Source organism: Trachinotus anak, unplaced genomic scaffold, assembly GCF_046630095.1.
Source record: "Trachinotus anak isolate AG129_WGS33_773 ecotype Australia unplaced genomic scaffold, CSIRO_AGI_Tana_v1 ptg000022l, whole genome shotgun sequence".
Taxonomy (NCBI): domain Eukaryota; kingdom Metazoa; phylum Chordata; class Actinopteri; order Carangiformes; family Carangidae; genus Trachinotus; species Trachinotus anak.
In genome coordinates this window covers 152,501-166,955 of record NW_027273873.1, presented here as the reverse complement: position 1 = coordinate 166,955, position 14,455 = coordinate 152,501, and the positions used below count along the sequence as shown (strand labels likewise).

Below are 14,455 nucleotides of genomic sequence, written 5' to 3'. Positions count from 1 at the left end.
CCTGCATCTTGTTGCTGCGTTGGGCCGGCCCCCCCTCCATCAGTCCCAGTACATACAGTCCCATGTTGTACTCACTGCCGCCCCTCAGAGAGAATCCGAAACCTGTAGGACCTCGTTCCAGATCCACACTGTAGAACCTGGACTCATCCTGAGGGACAGAGACCGGGGACGAGACTGGTACTGGTACTACTACAGTACTGTGTTTTGATACTACAGCACTGATACTACAGTAGTGTGTAATAGTACTACAGCACTGTCAGACTGGAGGAAATGAATGACATAATAAATGTGAGATTGACCTTTGACCTCCCTCTGGATCCTTTCATCAGTCGGCTGTCAATGTCCAGGTCTGCTCCTTCTGACACAGAGGAGGAGTCTGAGGAGGAGAGGAGACAAGGAGGGAGGGAGAGGAGGCAGGGAGAGAGGAGAGTACAGAGGAGAGGAGACAAGGAGGCAGACAGAGGAGAGGAGACAATGAGGCAGAGAGGGGAGTAAATCTTTTCTGTCATCAATATATTGATCATTAGTTTGAGCTCTGATGTTTCTCACAACTGAAGGTGTGTGTGTGTGTGTGTGTCTGTGTGTGTGTCTCTGTGTCTGTGTGTGTCTTTGTGTGTGTGTCTCTGTGTGTGTCTGTGTGTGTCTGTGTGTGTCTGTGTGTGTGTGTCGTACGGTGTCTGGTTGTGAGGCTCAGTCTCAGGGTGTTTCCCGCCCTCCTCAGGATCTGGGCCAGGTCTCGGTGCTGCAGACCTCCGACCGGTCGGGCCTCCACCGCCTCCAGCTGGTCTCCGGGCTGAATCTGGCCGCTGCGAGCCGCCGGGCTGCCGCGACGCACCGTCACGAACCGATGAGACATCAGGGAGGGGGCTGCAGAGAGGAGGGGGCGGGGTCACATGGTCAGACATCAGCCAATCAAACTGAATCACACCTGTAACCAGGCGAGTCAGTTTTCTCCTGACACTGATTGGCCCTGGTCCTGGTCCTGGAGGTCAACAGAGTCTGACCAATCACGGGGGTGGGGTGGGGGAGAGGGGGGGGGGGTCTGGATCACTGCCACACCTCCCCAGCTCTGATCGATCCTCCCTCTCTCTAAATGTTCGGACCAGGCCGAGGTTCAGAGCTGGAGACAATGTCACAGATGACGGAGCAGTAACATAGCTATGCATAGATTATTATAGATTATCATGTTATTATAGATAATATTGGTGATTATAGATGATTATAGGTGATTATAGAAGATTATAGATCAGAGTGACGGTGTCAGACTCTCAGATTCAGTTAAACTCAGCTCTGCTCTGAACTCGTTCTCTGGGACTGAAAAGAGAGAAAAACAACATTTGTGGGAGTTGGTTCTTACAACACAGACTGCCAAGTTCAACACACACACACACACACACACACACACACACACACACACACACACACACACACCTGATCTGAGCTTCGGGGGGAGAGGAGGGTGGGAAATTCTCAGAAAGATTTTCTGGTTCAGAGACTAATCACTGTGAACAAAGACACAGTTCCTGCTGTGAGGTCAGAGAGGTCACATGACCAACAGACGGACACGGCCCTGAGTCTGACGGACTGACTGCAGAGTGACTGACTGAGAGCGGATCAAACATCAACACGTACAGACACACAATGATCACAGAGGTGCAGAGAGGATGTGAGGACACTGGGCAGAACCAATGACGTGAACTGGACTCAGCAGGACTGAAGTCAACAGGATTCACAGAGAACAGACTGGAACAGGAACAAACACGCTCACGGCAGAGGACCTTTAAAGTATCAAAGAGTCAAAAGTTTGTGTGTTTAACACTGTTTAAACTGAACACACACGCGGTGCAGGGAGGTGGATGTTAGCGTGAGAGCTGATAAGCAAAGTGCTGAGTTCATGGTGTTCAGAGGAAACAGCAGGAGGAGGCTGCGAGGTGACGGAGCCAACAGCTGGAGGAGCAGAGCAGCCTGAACCTGTCCCTGCGCCTCACGAAACATCTGTCAGAGAACAATCATCTGGCCTCAGGTCAGACTGAATGCACATGTTTCTGAGCACTTCCTGTCAGTGGTGCGTTCACTGTCAGAGACACACCACAACATCTCACACTCCACATGTGCTGCAGATGGAAAAACCAATAAAATATATTATAAATATGAACCTGTGGAGATAAACTCAGCTCCTCAAACGGCTCTCCTCCGTTTCCTCCGACCTGTTATTATGTATATAGAATTATATTATTGTGTGTCTCAGTTGTGTTTTTTTACGTGTTATTGTGTTTTATGTTGCAGGTGTAAGTGATGAGCTGAGGTGTGCTCTCAGCAGTGAGTGAATATCAGCCCTGTGTGTGTCTCAGAGCTGTTTTTACACTGAAGCTGCAGGAAGAGGAAAATGTGTGTATTTGTTGTTATGAAAGTGAGTCCGAGAGAAAATACACAGAGCAGGTAAATGACCTTTATCTCACCTGAACATTTACATTTCACATCCAACAGCTCCACTGAAGCTCTGCTGCATGTGTGTGTGTTTGTGTGCGTGTGTGTGCGTGTGTGTGTGTGACAGACTGGAGCGCAGGTGAGTCTGAGCTTTTTGTACTGTGAAATTGGACACAGACACACACACACACACTGGTATTGTCAGTGTGTGTCCGCCTCAGTGTTAGTGAAGAAGATGAAGATTGTTCTGATTGTGTAGTTCATGTTGATCTGAGGGTTAACACAATATACCAACACCTGGAATCAGCTAAGCTAGGCTAACAGTTTCCCCGTGCCTCCAGTCTTTGTGCTAAGCTAGGCTAACAGTTTCCCCGTGCCTCCAGTCTTTGTGCTAAGCTAGGCTAACAGTTGAGGACTGAGGGCTCACAGACGTCATGAAGAGTCTTTGGTTTGAATGTGAACAGTTTGTTGTTGTAACATGAAACCACAGCTGGAAACAGACGACACATCTGGACACAGCTCCATCAGTCAGCAGCTAGAGGGGTGTGTCACGGAGGCTTAATGTTACATAACACACACACACACAGACACACACACACACACACACACACACACACACACACACACACACACACACACAGGTCTTGTTTCCTGATCAACATGTAAACTTGCAGTCAAATTCAGTGTAACATATGATATGAAATGTGTGTGTGTGTTGTGTGTCTGTGTGTGTATGTGTGATTCTTCTCTGCTGCAGGAATCCAAAAATAGAACAGTGACACACAGTCCTGTGTATTCAGTGTAATGAGAGCTGAATCTGCCACATGTAATAGTCCTCACACTTTAGGATGGGATGCCTCTGTGTGTGTGTGTGTGTGTGTGAGTGTGTGTGTGTGTATGAGACAGACGTCTTATTGTTCACATCCAGTGTCTTTCATTTATTTTAAATTCCAGTGAAGATCTGAAAGTTTCATGACATTTACCTGCCAGGTACCTGTAACAGACACACACCTGGAGCAGTCTGGGCTACGGTGTCTTGCTCGAGGGCACTTTGGTATGAGAAGCTCGGTACTGAACCACCAACCCTTTGATTAATGTGTTCTGAAGGAAACTTATTTAACAACCTGCTGGAATCAGGGCAAATGTCTGCTCAAAGTTTGGATCATTGATTCAACGAAGACTGGAAACTAGCAGTGAAGTGTGGACAGACCATCAGCAGAACAGCTGAGAGTCACATGGACCAGGACTCACCGGCCCTGTGTCCATCTCAGGTCCGGCCACAGCAACAAAGACCACTCAGAGCCAAGAAACCAGAGTCCAGATCGTCCTGGTCCTGAGCCCAGAGTCTGACTCAGGTCTGCAGTTCTCTGTGAACCCACTCCCCCACCCCCCCCACCCCCCACACACACACACACAGACTGAAAGTCTCTGTTGTTGTTAAACTGAATTCTGCGACTTTCAAAACAAGAAACATAAACAGTCACAGGAAAAACAAGAAACAGACCTGAGAACACGCCGCCGCCAACCACGACACGACAACTGAACAACAACAAATAAACAAACCATCCAGTGTTTCCTGGTTTCACTGTGACGATGATTTAATGTTTCACTCAGATTTCCTCTGTGAAGTGATTTAAACTGAGGCGCAGAGAGAAACGTCAGATTTACTCAGTGATGATCAGTAAAACTTTCATCCTTCACTCTGACACAGCTGGAGATATTTCATATGTTTAATCATGTGTGTCACATTAAAACAATGCACTCACTACAGCACCATGTGGATTAATCCACCGCTGAAAATAATCCCCAGCAAAGTCTCCAATCCCTCGTCTTCAGTAAGAACCAATGAGCTGAGAGACACAAAATGACGAGTACATTAGGGGCCCTAACATTGGCCCCTAGGGTTCTCCAGATTCAACAGCTTGTTTGTACAGAAACGATTTAACGAGGTGTTTTAAAGGTTTACCTGTACAGTAGGAACCAATGAGCTCAGAGCTGAGAGAAACAAACACTGTGGGTTTGAGTCTAAACATGAGACATGATGATGATGATGATGATGATGATGTATAAATGAAAACAATTTGATCAAACAGCTTTAAGCAGGGGACGTCAGTATAAACTGAAACAGTCTGAAACCTGAGCTGGATTCACTCCTGTTCATCTGTATGAGACATAAATCCACAAACACTGATAGTGTCACAGTGAAACCAGCTGGACCTGAACACACACACACACACACACACACACACACAGAGAGAGAGAGAGAGAGAGAGAGGTTGGTTTCAATGAGGTGAAAATATTTCAGACATTCCTGAGAGCTGATAACAACTGAGGAGGAGGAGGAGGAGGAAAGAAGGGAGGAAGAAGACATGAGAAATAAACAGGAGACAGGGAAGGAGGGAGGACGTATATGTAGAGGCTTTACATCCTGGAGATAAAAGGGTCCACAGTCCACATGTAATCAGCCAATCACAGCAGGAGTTTATGACTCTGACCTGTTTCTCTGTATGTGATGTAGATATGAGATATGACATCATCAACCTTCGATAACCTCGTTATAGAAAACAGTCTGACTCTTTAATGAATGAATGAATTATTTTTTAAACCTTGGGTCATGTCTGATAAATGTGTGGAAATGATAAGTGTTGGTCCATTGGTTTGTACCTCACAGTTTCCAGGTGTTTCCAGGTGTTTCCAGGTGTATATGTGAAAGCAGTAGTATGAAGCCAGGGGAAGCTGTGTGAAGTCTGATAAGTGACCTCAGGTGATGTCACCTGAGTCAGAACATAACAACAACCAGCTGCTCCACAGCGACACCAGTCCAGACCAGAGGGAGACCAGGATCCATCAGGACCTCAGTCCTCATCACAACAACCTCAGATAGTCCGCATCAGTCCCTGGGACCACAGACCCTCAGGTAATCTACACCTGACCTGTGCTGACTGTCTCTGTCTGACTGTCTCTGTCTGACTGTCTCTGTCTGACTGTCTCTGTCTGACTGTCTCTGTCCTCCAGCTTCAAAAACTTCATTAATAAACTAAACAAATGTTCACTGTGGAGTTAATTCAGTTTAACATCCACAGATCCTGCAGCTTCACCTCACATGACACACACACACACTCTCTCAAACACACACACACACACTCTCAAACACACACACACACACACTCTCTCAAACACACACACACACACTCTCTCAAACACACACACACACACACACACACTATCAGTGACTTACGTTTAGAGTCCTTGACAGTTTTCAGAGCTGACTGCAGCCGCTCCAACATGATGAACAGACTGAAAGACCAAGAACAACTGTCCTCGCTCTCTGTCTCTCTCTCTGTCTCTCTCTCTCTCTGTCTCTCTCTCTCTGTCTCTCTCTCTCTGTCTCTCTCTCTCTCTGTCTCTCTCTCTCTGTCTCTCTCTGTCTCTCTCTCTCTCTGTCTCTCTCTCTCTGTCTCTCTCTGTCTCTCTCTCTCTCTGTCTCTCTCTCTGTCTCTCTCTGTCTCTCTCTCTGTCTCTCTCTCTCTGTCTCTCTCTCTCTGTCTCTCTCTCTGTCTCTCTCTCTGTGTCTCTCTCTGTCTCTCTCTCTCTCTGTCTTTCTCTGGGGCAGGTTGTTCCTCTAGTGGCGGACGAGTGAGACTGAGTCTGAGCTGTAGAGAGCGAGGCAGCTGGGGGGGTGTGGCTAAAAGAGAGCAGATAGTGGTGGGCGGGAGCAGAGAGTACCACATGGTCTCGGGGGGGTGGGGGCAGGGGGGTTGACAGTAGAGCTGTTTCCCTCCTTGTTGCTTCCAGCTGAACGCGGCTGCGTAAGAGACTCGTTACAGCTGCTGAGAACACTGGGGGGGCCAGTGCCCCCCCCAGGCTGCAGCATTCATTACACCCTCCTGATCAGAGCTGCACACACACTGGCAGCATGTGTGTGACACAGTGGCTGGACCAAAGGTATGGGGGGGGGGCTGAGTAGAGTCACATGATTTAAAGGGTAGAACTTCAGGGTGAAAGTTCAAATAAAAACTCCCAGCAGTCACTGCTGCTAACTGCTGCAGCTAACAGGTGCTAACCTCCACCACAGGTGTTGTCTCACTGTGTCTCACTGTTTCTCTGGATCCGTCCTCAGGGAGCAGGGATTGTTTCAGCAGCTGATTGGTGACAGTTACAGTTTAAATGACCACAGTCTGAGCAGCGCTCTGCTCCAGCAGCCGTCACTCATATCAGTTGTAGTGACGCTGCATAGAAGCGATGTTGAATTGACTTGGTGTGGATGTTGTTGACTGTGCGAAGTGTTAAATGTGTATGTGAGGACTGATGGTTCTAGTTACTGCAGTAACCTGAACTTTGTTCTGCAGCTGTTCATGTTGCCTCCATGTGCTGCTGTTGTTAGCGCTGCTGCTAACAGTTAGCTCACACTGTTTTACAGCAGCTTCTTGCAGCACCTCCAGTCAGCTGATAACTGGCTAATGATTATTGCTACAGTCAAATCTCATCAGTTCAACATCTGACCTCTGACCTCAGTCTGATGAAATTCCCTCCAGGTGTCACTGAGAGATCGAACAGGACGTCTCTCTCACACACACAAACACACACACACACACACAGTTGTGTAACAGTTGTAGTGATTATTGTTTCAGCAGCTGCAGGTTCAGACAGATTCACTGGGACTCACCACCATTGGTCACTTCCTGAGAGGCGATGACGAATCCAAAGCCTTCTCCCGGCCGTCTCCTGAGCTCCACCTCCACCTTCTTTCCTCCGCCCCTCCCATCCTTGGCAACTGCTCCCAGGGCTCCTCCCCCTCTGTTTGGAGGAGGCCCGCCGGCGCTCTCCTCCACTCCCAGCAGATCACGTGGCTCTAATGTCAACGTTACGGGAACCGAGTCCAGGAAGCTGGTGCTCTGGATGAGGGCTGAGGGTGGGGGCCCGTTAGGTGTCTGGGCAGAAGGGGCCCCTGGAAAACAAAGAGTGGTCAGACAGATGGAGGGACGGATGCGGTAGACTGGATCCTGCACACAGCACCAGGCAGGACTGCAGTTACCTTGGTGGGTCCCTGGGGCCAGTGGGTGGCCCTCCTGGGGATTCTCAAGGGCCAAGCCGGCCTGGCTGAGCAGGGGAACGCCCCCCACCAAGGCACCCCTGGAGGGGGAAGGCAAGTCAGCTGAAGTTGGGGTGTGGGAGGAAGTGGGGGTGGTTCCACTATGAGGAGAGGGGAGGGGCTTGTAGAGGTTGGGGGTGACGACCGGAGAGGCGGCGGGACCTGGAAGGGAGGAAGATGTGACAGTTATGATTGGTTCACAGAGACAGGAGGCAGAGTCTTATCATCAAACTGAGGTGATTCGGTCACTAACAGTAACACCCAGTAATGAGGGGGGTCAGGGGTCAGGGGTTAGTAGTACCTCCTCTGTAGACCAGCAGCACCACCTCTCCCTGTTTGGTGTGTTCCTGCAGGACTCTCTGGACCTGAAGAGGAAACACACCCAGGTAATTGTTTGAGACCCAAATCCTGTTCCAGAAATTTTTCCATCCTGAAGTGAGACAGGAGCTCAGTAGTCTGAGACCTCATGAGGAGGAACCAGCTACACTACAAGTCCCAGCATGCCTGGCAGCATGGCCAGAGTAACCTGAGGACCAGAGGGAAGACAGTGAAGGATCTCTGGGGGTATCAGCATAAATTCTCAGGTTCTGGTCCGACAGTGTTTCTGAAAAATCAGAAAGCCCATTAGCAAACCTGCCATTTTAGCTAGCATCAGCATGCTACTGCCTAGCTAACATGTTAGCAGCTAGCCAACTACCTCACAAGAATTCACCACCTATTTGACAAAGATAGACAGGATTCACTTTGCTGTGGTGGAAACACCATCAGTCAGTCAGTCAGTACCGGTCCTGCTGATCAGGTCCTGCTGTTGCAGTTCAGCCAAAACCTCTAAGACATTTAGAGAAACAGCTGATGTGAACCAGGTCTCACAGCAGAGTTCAGATCTTCATCAGTCCAGAGTCAGACAGTCTATAAAAGGTGGAGCAGGTGGAGGAGGATCAGGATCAGGATCTGGACCTGGACAGCTCAGGAGAACAGTGACCCTAAAAATCAGAGTAAATTCCACCTTCTGGAGTGGTCCAGTCAGAGCCCGGTTCCGAAGACTTGGTTTCAGGTTTCATGTTTCAGTGATGATCTCTTACCTGGGAGAAGCTGAGACTCTGTACGTCTGCTCCGTTGATCTTCACTATAGCGTCTCCTGGCTGCAGGGAGGGGCACTGCCTTCGATCCCAGACCCGCCTCACCACCGCCAGCTGACCCCCTTGACCCCCCGCCATCACACTGAACCCCAGACCCCCACCCTCACTGCGTCCCAGGGCCACCGGCACAAGTTCCCCACCAGGGGCCGACGCTGGCGATCCTGCCCCAAGGGGGAGCACAAGTCCTGGGTTTCCTCGAGAGGCTGGGGAGGGCGCTTGGTGACTGGCCGGACACCCGTTAAAACCACAGGGTGGGATGTCTCTAGGTGGTGTCAGAGCAAGGGAGGTCTGGGGCATCGGTGGACGCTGCACAGGAGCTCCCGGGGGAGTAGAGGACGAGGGGGGGTTGTTAGCACTGGTGGGGCTTGTGGAGTTCTGGTGGAGGCCCGTCTCAGGCTGAGACAGGGGCAGTTTGGACAGAGTATGGGAGGACGAGGACGTGATGGGGAGCGTGGAGGAGGAGATGGGGAGTGTGGCTGTAGACAGATCGCTCTCTGAAGACTTGGAGCTCTGATGGTGGAGGAGGGAGGAGGAGGAGAGGGCGGGGAGAGTGCTGCTGTTGTAGCGAATCAGGGATGACCTTGAGACAGGAAACAAGATTTATGTATAAATATTAGAAATGTTTAGTAGAAATGTTTTTTATTTCAAAAGGCTCAGCACCAGTACAGTATAGCATAGCATAGCATAGAATAGCATAGTGTCGCGCTGCTGTGATTAATAGTCAGGTGACATTGTTCTGAATCAGTCTCAGATTTGTTCAATGATTCAAATGTTCTGAGACTGCTAGATGCTAGCTAGCTAACGGCTAATGCTAACACTGACCTTCGAGTTCCAGCATTGGACAGGCCTCCATCAGAGTCACTGTGACTGGTTGCTGTTCTGTCTGGAGGGGGCGGTGGACCCGGTGGGGGGTCAGAGGAAGTGGGGGTGGGCGGGCCTGTCAGCCCATTCGTCATTGGCTGAGCAGCATAGGAGGGCGGGGTTTGGCCCAGTCCTGGATTTGAGAATGAAAGAGATATAAGTGATCAGATTAACTGATTAGAGTGACATGGATCTATAATTACAGATCACAGAAAACTGAGGTGAAACCAAAACTTTCAGGTTCTGCTCCACAATCCCACAAACGTTTAACATCTGAAACTCTCGAGTCACGTTTCACGATGTGTTTTAAAAACTTTATATTTTTAGCTGCCTTGAACAAACTCCATTTCCCATCAGCCTGAGATGTTCAAGGGATAAACTTAACAGAATTCAGGTGTCTGAACTAACAACGGGACAGTCGAGCGTCTGTGGAGAGTTCAGGGGTCTGAACTAACAACGGGACAGTCGAGCGTCTGTGGAGAGTTCAGGGGTCTGAACTAACAACGGGACAGTCGAGCGTCTGTGGAGAGTTCAGGGGTCTGAACTAACAGCGGGACAGTCGAGCGTCTGTGGAGAGTTCAGGGGTCTGAACTAACAGCGGGACAGAGAAGACTGAGCTGGTTTCTCTGACACTGGACAGACTGATGACAGAAATGCTGAATGAGAAATTGCACTGAGTCACAGAAGCTAGAGGAACAGAGGAGAGCCAGGAAGTGACATCATAATTTAGACTCTTTAGACATTTAACAAAGCAGGCGTCCATCTTGTTGGACATGAGAGGAAGTTGTGGAGTATCTGATTGGTTCGGGTCAAACTACTCTGAACCTGATTTTATTGGTTCTAACTGTGACCCCGCCCTCTGTCTTTTGCGTCTGTGAGCTGGATGATGTGGAGCGACCTGGCGTGCTGCCATTGGTGTCCAGCGTGCAGCTGTAGGTGAGGTGTGTCAGGCCTCGGTTCAGGGTGGGGGGGTTGGAGGGCTCACTGGGGGTCTGCGGCTGTTGGAGGAGTTAGATACAAGGTTAGTGCTTCAAAAAAGGTCACATGACTGTTTATATAAACAGTGGTGATGACACTAAGACGTCTGGTCCTTCAGTGACCTCACAGTCGAGGCGGCGCCGTACCGTCTCCAGACTCTGTTTGGGACACCCGTCAGGGTTGTAGAGCATCGGGTATCCTCTCCTCAACACCACGTCCACACTCTGACCCATCGGCACCGACTTCAGCATCTCCACCACCTCTTTGTGAGAGCGACCCAGCACACAGCTGTCATTGATGTAGACCAGGATGTCCGCTGCAGGACCACAGATCAGGAGACCAGGTTAGTACGTCACAGTCTGACGTGAGCAGGTGACGTGTGTGAGAGAGTGTGGGTTCTAGGTGGAGCTTTCATTTTTCTGCATTAAGGATCTGCAGGTATGGATCTGCAGGTTCCCTCTCTGCCTCGTGTGTCAGTTCCTCTGTACTGAGGTAACAGGACCACCTGCTGCTGTGGGGGTTCACACAGATGTGTGTATATAGAGCTGTCACAGTATCAGACATAATCATTGTGACCAAAATAATCCACAATAACAATGTTATCACAGTATTTACAGACAGAATGATGCTGTCAGTCAAATTCATCTTTAACGTTGTTTATTGTCAAATGACTCAGATACGAGTGAGGAGACAGTCTGTAACACAACTGTAACAAATGAGGTCACAGGTCGTCTGTCAGCTGGTTATTATGATCCATAATTAGGTTTTGTTGCTAGGCGACATCTAGTGGTCATAGTAATGGTGACAGGAGCAAAGGGAAAAATGCGGTGACGTAGTTTTTAGAGCGACAGAGTCCACGTCAGATTTGATTCCTATGTGAAAGTAGCAGTTTATGTTGTTTCTATTATCTATGACCATTTGTTGTTATTATTGTAACCATGACAACAAGATCATCTATTGTTGAGGAAGAACTTATTTTAACCCAAATCACCATCTTTTCCTAAACCTAACCAAGACATGACTGTTATTATAGTAACCATGGCGACAAAGGTAGGTACACCACTCTCCATACAGTCTGCATGTTTATTATTGTAACCATGACAACCAGGGCCAGTATTTCAGGAGACACTGCTGTAATTCATGGTTATCATCAGTGTCAGTTTATCGTCACATCCCTATATGTTGACACTATGTGAGTTTGTGTGTCTGTGTTTATGGGACAAACAGTGGCAGTTCACTGCACCTACACTGTCTGAATGTCTGAGTCAATGATCAGTGATTATTAGTTAAAACACATTTACACAGAAATTAAGCTGATCACTGACCTTTTCTTTCCAGTGTTTTAAATAAAGAGGAATTAATATGATCTGTCCGACCGTCCTCTGGATTCAGTCTGTTTTTATATATTTACACGTATAAACTAATCTGTGAGTGAGACTTCAAACAGGTTTTATCTGTGTATATTATTAGATCTTCTGCTGTTGAACAGTGTCACTGAGCTTTCTGCTGAAACTGTGTGTGTGTGTGTGTTACATTCCTGACTACTTACCCTCAGTGCACATGAGCAGGTCTAACAGTGTGGGAGAGAAAGGAGGCTGTGTGTGTCGGACAGATTAAAGAGTGGTGTGTGTGTCTGTGTGTGTGTGTGTGTGTGTGTGTGTGTGTGTGTGTGTGTGTACTTGTACTTGCTACATAGTAAGGACCAAAAAAAGTATTTTTCTAACAGAGTGAGGACATTTTGGGAAAGTGAGGACATTTTGGCCGGTCCTCACTTTTTGAGACACCTTCAAATCACATGTTGAGGGTTAAGACTTGGTTTCAGAGTTATGGTTAGAATTAGGTTTAGGTTAAGGTCAGGGTCAGGGTCAGGGTTAGGCTCTCAGGTGTGATGGTTAAGGTTAGGGTAAGGGACTAGGGAATGCATTGTGTCAATGAGTGTCCTCACAAAGATAGAAGTACAAGTGTGTGTGTGTGTGTGGATTAGCTGTAGATCATGAGATTGTCTCCCTGAGAAAAATAAAGAGCTGAGAACCGAACAGAAACATAATCCTCCAGAGTGACGACGTATTTCAGCCTCTGTTTCTTACAGCTGCTTCAGACTGAGGGCAGTTAACGCAGCAGGTCGTCGTGCTAACAGTAATAAACAGGTGGTTTGGTTAGGTTCAGGAAAAGTTGGTTGTTTGGGTTAAAATAAGAACTTCCTTAAGGTTAGAGAACCTTTGTCGTAATGGTAACGATAATAAACAGGTCTGAAGTGAGGAAGTGAGGACAGGAAGTGAGGGGACAGAAAGTGAGGGGAGAGGAAGTGAGGGGACAGAAAGTGAGAGGAAAGGAAGTGAGAGAACAGGAAGTGAGAGGACAGGAAGTGAGAAGACAGGAAGTGAGGGGAGAGGTAGACACAGTAAATTACATCAGATGAAAACAGACAGTTTCCTGTGGAATACTGTGTTTTGTCGACGTGTCCATCAGCCTCCTCCTGACGTGGACCCTGTCACCTGACTTCCTGACAGCCACCTGAGGTCGCCTCACAACAGACCCTCACTCTGGGCTGTTTGTGCAGAGTCGGATGTGCAGCTCGGTGTCTCAGTGTGTGGACCTGAACACAGCTGAGCTGCTGCTGTTGTCAGACCATGTTGTGATTATAAAACTGTGATTTATCAGGACTCTGATGAGAAAATACAGATGTTATCAGCCTCTCCAGATGTTGCTGTGATGCAGTTGTTGCTGTTTAACTGAAGAGTTTTTACCTGTTGTCATGTCCAGGTGTGTGACTGTGGACAGACTCTAAAACCTCCTGCACTTAGGGACACAGATCACATGAGAGACTGGAACATGATTGGCTATAGCTTTATGGCGACAGACTGTACACCTGTGTACACACTGGTACACCTAAGTACTCTTTGTAGTACGGATGGTACTAGCACAGGTAACAGTGGTAGTAGTGTCAGCAGTATTGATAGTAATAGTTGAGCACTACAGTGGTTGAGGTACTGCACTAATCTCTGCAGTAACTGTGGCTCATCAGAAGAAACAGTTGTAGTACCTATGTAGTACCTGTGTAGTGCCAGCAGGTCTCCACTGTAAGTCACTGTAAAGACTCTCTTGGTATGTTTTAACTAATGTCACTATTTGTAGTATTAGCAGTAATTAAGCAGTAGTACTAGTTGTATAAATAGTATCAGTACCTGTATTGAGAGCAGGCGGACCTCCAGGTGTGACACTGTACACCTGGAGAAACTCCCGGGGTCGACTTCCTCCGACAATGTTGAAGCCGAAACCTCGAGGACCTTTAGAGAGTCGAGTGTGGATGGAGTAACCCTTCAACTGACTGGGCTGCTCCGTGAACTCTGGGACTGAGACACAGAGGACAGGAAGTGAGAGGACAGGAAGTGAAGGGCAGGAAGTGAGAGGGCAGGAAGTGAGAGGGCAGGAAGTGAGAGGACAAGAAGTGAGGGGACAGGAAGTGAGAGGACAAGAAGTGAGAGGGCAGGAAGTGAGAGGACAGGAAGTGAGAGGGCAGGAAGTGAGGGGACAGGAAGTGAGAAGGCAGGAAGTGAGAGACCAGCAAGTGAGAGGCCAGGAAGTGAGAGGGCAGGAAGTGAGGGGACAGGAAGTGAGAGGACAAGAAGTGAGGGAACAGGAAGTGAGAGGGCAGGAAGGCATAGTAAAAGACAGCAGAGGACTAGGGATTAACAAAGGTAACAGTACAGTAGGACAGTAGAGGACAGCAGAGCTCCGTAGAGGACAGTAAAGGACAGTAGAGGACAGTAGAACTCCGTAGAGGACAGTAAAGGACAGTAGAGGACAGTAGAGCTCAGTAAAGAACAGTAGAGGACAGCAGATCTCCGTAGAGGACAGTAAAGGACAGTAGAGCTCAGCAAAGGACAGTAGAGGACAGTAAAGGACAGTAGAGGTCAGTCAAGGACCGTAGAGCTCAGTAGAGCTCAGTAAAGGACAG

General features: G+C 48.4%; 1 protein-coding gene and 1 long non-coding RNA gene across 7 annotated transcripts in view; one reads left to right on the top strand and one right to left on the bottom strand.

The window, feature by feature from the left end:
• magixa (MAGI family member, X-linked a) overlaps positions 1 to 14,455 on the bottom strand; it is a 35,936-nt gene that overhangs the window by 4,755 nt on the left and 16,726 nt on the right. For all 5 annotated transcript variants that reach the window (XM_071458695.1, XM_071458696.1, XM_071458692.1 and 2 more), the window contains 11 exons: positions 13,683 to 13,850; positions 10,644 to 10,813; positions 10,418 to 10,517; positions 9,481 to 9,652; positions 8,602 to 9,238; positions 7,821 to 7,884; positions 7,463 to 7,681; positions 7,094 to 7,375; positions 673 to 867; positions 300 to 376; positions 2 to 148 (listed from right to left, as the gene is read on the bottom strand). In XM_071458695.1, the coding sequence (XP_071314796.1) occupies positions 2 to 148; positions 300 to 376; positions 673 to 867; positions 7,094 to 7,375; positions 7,463 to 7,681; positions 7,821 to 7,884; positions 8,602 to 9,238; positions 9,481 to 9,652; positions 10,418 to 10,517; positions 10,644 to 10,813; positions 13,683 to 13,850 (2,231 nt within the window). The remainder of the gene's footprint in view (position 1; positions 149 to 299; positions 377 to 672; positions 868 to 7,093; positions 7,376 to 7,462; positions 7,682 to 7,820; positions 7,885 to 8,601; positions 9,239 to 9,480; positions 9,653 to 10,417; positions 10,518 to 10,643; positions 10,814 to 13,682; positions 13,851 to 14,455) is intronic.
• Positions 5,242 to 14,455, top strand: part of LOC139606500 (uncharacterized) — an 11,824-nt gene continuing 2,610 nt past the window's right edge. The window contains exon 1 of one of the 2 annotated variants that reach the window (XR_011684636.1): positions 5,242 to 5,344. This is a non-coding gene — a long non-coding RNA (uncharacterized lncRNA). Of the gene's footprint in view, positions 5,345 to 10,707; positions 10,841 to 14,455 lie in introns of those variants that run through there. The other variant, XR_011684635.1, reaches the window with a different exon arrangement.